Source organism: Panulirus ornatus, chromosome 14 (assembly GCF_036320965.1).
Source record: "Panulirus ornatus isolate Po-2019 chromosome 14, ASM3632096v1, whole genome shotgun sequence".
In the NCBI taxonomy this organism is placed as follows: domain Eukaryota; kingdom Metazoa; phylum Arthropoda; class Malacostraca; order Decapoda; family Palinuridae; genus Panulirus; species Panulirus ornatus.
This window is the reverse complement of record NC_092237.1, coordinates 17264598-17270677: the sequence shown is the minus strand read 5'-3', so window position 1 is coordinate 17270677 and position 6080 is coordinate 17264598. Positions and strand designations below refer to the sequence as shown.

Sequence of the window (6080 nt, the reverse complement as noted above, 5' to 3'; positions counted from 1 at the left end):
AATTTCATTCATCTACCTCGTAAATTCTACATCTTGGCTTGGTTCACGGAGGAAGAACATAGAAAACGCAGTCAGTCTGTCGTACATCAAGATTTAGATTAATGTTTCCTATGATGATATTCGTCACAGATTATCATTGACGCGAAAAAGAATACTCGCGTCTGCCAAAAGTGCTCTTGTCTCATGAAGCATCATGCAAATATTGCCTATTAATCGTAATAACTTATGAAAAGTCTAGATTTAGTATTGAGAAAAGCTGTACTAGGAAGTAAGCAGTTTACTTCCCACGAGAGGACCATGAACTGTGTTCAGTAGAGTGACGTAAGACTTTGATATTTTTTTTTTTCTTCCACCGGTAAAGGGAGGCCCTTGATTCAGTTTTGCCAGTGTAGATTCGAGTCCTGACCTGTTGCAATATTTATGGTATTTTCCTGATTTCAGGTGAGCTTCTCACAGATTGCGTTGTCATGTCGGCCACAGAAGGTCAACCTTTGTGCCTTCATGAGAACGAAAAGTTGACGGATGGGCATTTCTAGGCACATCTTTGTTCATCCTAGGAGAGAAAATGAAGGGGAGGTCGGTGGCACGCTGAAGACAGCTGGGAATACCGGGTTTGGGTGAGGCTCACATCCTGGCCCGCTGCACTATATATGCTAGAGAGATCGCAGCGCCTCTCCACTCTGCCAGACTACCAGACACTACCGTGCACTCGACGCTCCTTTCTCTCTCAAGATGAATACCATCTTCTTGCGCCTCCTCGGTGTAAGTATTCTGACATCAAGTCATCGCACGAAGTATGAGGAAGTTCTTGAATCTGATATTGTTTCTGTGTGAAAGACATCCATCTCCACTTCAGCGGTAAATGAGATATCAAAGTAGTTTGACTCAAGTCAAGAGATCATTATAATGTTTTTTATTGTGATTATCATACCATCATGTATTCCTATTAGTACTGAGTGTGTATGTATGTATATTCTGCTTGTTATATGTGGATCTAGTCACTTTAACACATCGATAATCATACAGGTCACTGATGACCATCTCTTGCTAGGAAACCCAGTTCAGCTGCTGAGCTAGTCTTTGTCCAGACAGTGAGAAAAATGTCATAAATGCTTAGCGAAATGATGTGATGTATGTTAGTCGGCTAAACGTTATTCTCAGACCTGTCTACCATTATGGTGACTTTATGCAAGAACCTCGAGCAGACTTCTGAGATCTTGTAGGAAGCCAGGCTTTGTGGAACTGCTTAAAAGTGTTTCGATATTGTGAGATTCTATTTACATTCCTTTAATGGAGATTCAGCCAACTTGCAATCAGATTTTAGTCTCATACCAACACGTGTACTGTTTTTCCTCTTATTTCATATATGTAATCTTAACCTTATGGTAAAGTATATCACTGTGTTCGTCCTATTAAAGCGACTATGAGGCTACACATTCATATATCTGGCGTCTGCTGCCGAATGACGTATCCTGCCAATACATACGAGATCACCAGCACAGGTAGCAGAAGTCTGTTGCTCAGTAGGTGAAATCGTTAGTACAATACATTATTCTGTTGCCCAACGAGCGTGCCATATCATGGCACTCACGGTCAGAGATAATGGCTGGTGATTATCGGTCAAAAGTTGGCTTTAGGAGAGTCTTGCCTCTTTTCTAAGGTACCAGTAAGTTTCTCAAGTGTTCCTTCCTCCCATTTTCCGTGCAGATCCTGGCAGTGACGGCTGCACAGACCCTGGTCGACCCTCCGTCAAGGGAATGTCGCGAACTGGTGAGTACTGGAGTAGGAACATTGGCCTTATTGGTCTTTGTCCCGGAACTCCGTCAGTTTTCTGGTTAGTGAGGAATATATGGGCTCAGTGAATCCATTGTGTATGAGTGATTTATTCTATATATATATATATATATATATATATATATATATATATATATATATATATATATATATATATATATATATATATATATATATATATATATATATATACTTAAAGAAAATAAGGCGGGTAATGAGGGTAAGTGCATTTAAAGCCAAAATCTTTTGATGTTGTGGAATGAACATTAGAAACAGAATATCTCATTCTGATGGAAATATTTTGTAATTGATATTTTCTCTTCTTTTTTCCTTCCTGCAGGGAACCCTGAGTTCTAGGAACCAAGTGACCAGACCAGTGCCTCAGTATGTGGCTGGAGAGGTAAGCCATCCATGATGAATAGTCACCACATTCTATGCAATTCCTTGCACCTCAACCCTTGCACAGTACTTCCTTGCACCTCACCCCTTACACACAAGGACACTACATTATGTACTCAACACACAACATATGTCTATGCACCGTGTATGTGATGATCACATACTAACACAACAGTATGGATACTCTCCACACCATAACCTTCTCCAAGCAATGCTTCTGCGTCACATAACCTCAGGAAGTTGTATTACACCTCACCACAGTCTCCACATTGTTCCTCGCGACATACTCCACCACTGAGTACATTTACACTATATCTTTGCTCAGTATACACACTCCTGACACTGCCTTTCGCCACCTCTTCCCAGAGTGACAATGAATCACAAGTACATAGTGTGTATACAACACCATACGTTGTCGTCTCAAAATCCTTACAAAACCCGATTTCCAAACTGCTTCTCTGTGCCATGGACATCAGCTGTCTCTAAATCTCTCCATCCTCTACAGTATATACTCCCCACACCCACTACAGTATATACTCCCCAAACCCACTACAGGGTATACTCCCCACACCCACTACAGTATATACTCCCCACACCCGCTACAGTATATACTCCCCACACCCACTACAGTATATACTACCCAAACCTACTACAGTATATACTCCCCAAACCTACTACAGTATATACTCCTCACACCCACTACAGTATATACTCCCCACATCCACTACAGTATATACTCCCCACACCCACTACAGTATATACTCCCCACACCTACTACAGTATATACTCCCCAAACCTACTGCAGTATATACTCCCCACACCCACTACAGTATATACTCCCCAAACCTACTACAGTATATACTCCCCACACCTACTACAGTATATACTCCCCAAACCTACTGCAGTATATACTCCCCACACCCACTACAGTATATACTCCCCAAACCTACTACAGTATATACTCCCCACACCTACTACAGTATATACTCCCCAAACCTACTACAGTATATACTCCCCACACCTACTACAGTATATACTCCCCAAACCTACTACAGTATATACTCCCAACATTGTGCCACTCCAAAAACATTCCTCTCAAACATAAATCCTGCCTCCCCACACCTCAGACATGCTGTCTCTACACTATACACTCAACACACAGTGTCAATGTAGCATAAGTTCTTCATGCTGTCAGTCTACCTCCTACCTTCGTTGTAGGACATGAAGCAATACACACCCCCAGCAGCACCTATACACTTGCTTCTCACACACTCCCCGTACTATCATCATAGATCGTATACTCCCCAGACATTCACCGTACTAGCCATATACAGCACACGTCTCTATGTTCCTCAGAGACCCTGGCCTCATTATCATGTGATTCGGTCATGATTTGGCTTATCAGCGTCTGCGTTCTTGAACATCAACTCTTGTACATAATCTTTAATGCCAGATGCTGCGTAAAGATTGCATGATATCAGACATCTAGGTAGTAAACGCGCTATAAAGTTAGGTCCTGAAACACACGTTCATCTGCCGACATGACAGTCATTGCCATCAAAGGCAACGGAAATCTATCTTGGATACAATTCTTGTTCCAACACAAGAAATGATCTTGTTTCAACTTCCCTTCATCGTTAGTGAACAAATTTCCTGGAAAAATAATACAATACTCGATTTCTGTTTTTATCTTATGATATCCTAAGCATTACTAGATTTCATAAACATTTTGTCTAATGACCATTTTCATTTATATACTTGATCGCTCTCTCCCGCCTTAGTGAGGTAGAGCCAGGAAACAGACGAAGAAAGACCCATCCACTTTTATACACATATATACACATGTACGCACATACACGCATATATATATATATATATATATATATATTTTTTTTTCAAACTATTCGCCATTTCCCGCGTTAGCGAGGTAGCGTTAAGAACAGAGAACTGGGCCACTGAGGGAATATCCTCACCTGGCCCCCCTCTGTTCCTTCTTTTGGAAAATTAAAAAAGAACGAGAGGGGAGGATTTCCAGCCCCCGCTCCCTCCCCTTTTAGTCGCCTTCTACGACACGCAGGGAATACGTGGGAAGTATTCTTTCTCCCCTATCCCCAGGGATAATATATATATATATATATATATATATATATATATATATATATATATATATATATATATATATATATATATATATTATCCCTGGGGATAGGGGATTAAGAATACTTCCCACGTATTCCCTGCGTGTCGTAGAAGGCGACTAAAAGGGGAGGGAGCGGGGGGCTGGAAATCCTCCCCTCTCGTTTTTTTTTAATTTTCCAAAAGAAGGAACAGAGGGGGCCAGGTGAGGATATTCCGAAAAAGGCCCAGTCCTCTGTTCTTAACGCTACCTCGCTAATGCGGGAAATGGCGAATAGTTTGAAAAAAAAAAAAAAAAAAAAAAAAAAATATATATATATATATATATATATATATATATATATATATATATATATATATATATATGCATATATATATATGTATATATATATATATATATATATATATATATATATATATATATATATATATATATATATATATATATATATATATATGCATATATATATATATATATATATATATATATATATATATATATATATATATATATATATATATATATATATATATTCATACTTGCTTGCCTTTATCCATTTCCGACGCCACCCCGCCCCAGAGGGAGCAGCACCTTGTGCGACAGCGAGGTAGCACCAGGAAACATACGAGAAAAGGCCACATCCCCTCATTATCCATTCTCTCGCTGTCATGTGTAATGCATCCAAACCACAGCTCCTTATCCAGGCCCCACAGACCTTTCCATGGCTTAGCCCAGACGTTCTACACACACATATATATATATATATATATATGAGCTGGGTTTTCTTATTTCAGGTCTAATTAAACAGCTTTCCTTATTTTTGGATACTTATTAGAATAATAGTCGACTGTCATCAATAATTCTATATGTACTATAGAATGTGGTGTGTGTTGTGGGGCGAGGGCATGACAGTGGCTTTCCTCTATTTGCAGATAATAACGGCGAGGGTCGAAGTACCTGAGGTGGATGGAGGAATACTCGCATTCTACCTGTGTCCGGAGGTCGGAGTGACGGACGAGGAGGAATGTCTGCTCAAGTAAGTTTTGGTATTACCTAATGAGACGATCAGACACACAAACAACAGACGATGAACGTCGCTTGTAAGACGCTCCCTGCTCGAGGTTCCATTAGCTTCCGCTAGTTCATCGGTGTAGCATCACTGAAGACAACGCTCTGCAGTCATGCCAAAGACTCTGGCACTCTGTCACTTCAAATTGACGAGAGGTTCAGTCGTAAAAAGATTCAAGATGAAAATGAATGTGTGTGTGTGTGTGTGTGTGTGTGTGTGTGTGTGTATGTGTGTATATTTCAGTCTTTCATAGAATCGTATTACTGTATGAAAGATTTAAGCAGTCGGTCGCTACCTTGAATGTCAAAAATGCTAGTGCCATCCAATGCTCTTGTCATCCAATTCTTGTGCCATCTAATTCTCTTGCCATCCATTGCTCAAACCAAAATGAAATACTGTAACCTCCTGGAACCTCTGCTCTTTGTATAACATTGGAATACTAAAATTGAATCATTCATCACGTAAATTGCTGATAAGTCACATATGATCCTGCAACGTAATGCCTGAAAACATTCATAACCTTCAGAAGTTCACTTAGGAAATATTAGCTAATACAAGGCAGAAGGTCCTGAGTTACACCAAGACTTTTCTTACGAATAGGTTTTGGGGTTATGATAGATAAAGTGTCTGCGGCAGTCGGCCCACAGTTAACCCAGCTGTTCATCCACCAGTAATGGTTGG

At 40.0% G+C, this 6080-nt stretch overlaps 1 protein-coding gene across 1 annotated transcript in view; it reads left to right on the top strand.

Moving 5' to 3' along the window:
- The first annotated feature begins 666 nt into the window (after nucleotides 1-666).
- LOC139753335 (uncharacterized) overlaps nucleotides 667-6080 on the top strand; it is an 8659-nt gene continuing 3245 nt past the window's right edge. The window contains exons 1-4 of the mRNA XM_071669686.1: nucleotides 667-762; nucleotides 1708-1770; nucleotides 2135-2194; nucleotides 5263-5366. Coding sequence (XP_071525787.1) covers nucleotides 733-762; nucleotides 1708-1770; nucleotides 2135-2194; nucleotides 5263-5366 — 257 coding nt within the window. The 5' untranslated portion in view covers nucleotides 667-732. The remainder of the gene's footprint in view (nucleotides 763-1707; nucleotides 1771-2134; nucleotides 2195-5262; nucleotides 5367-6080) is intronic.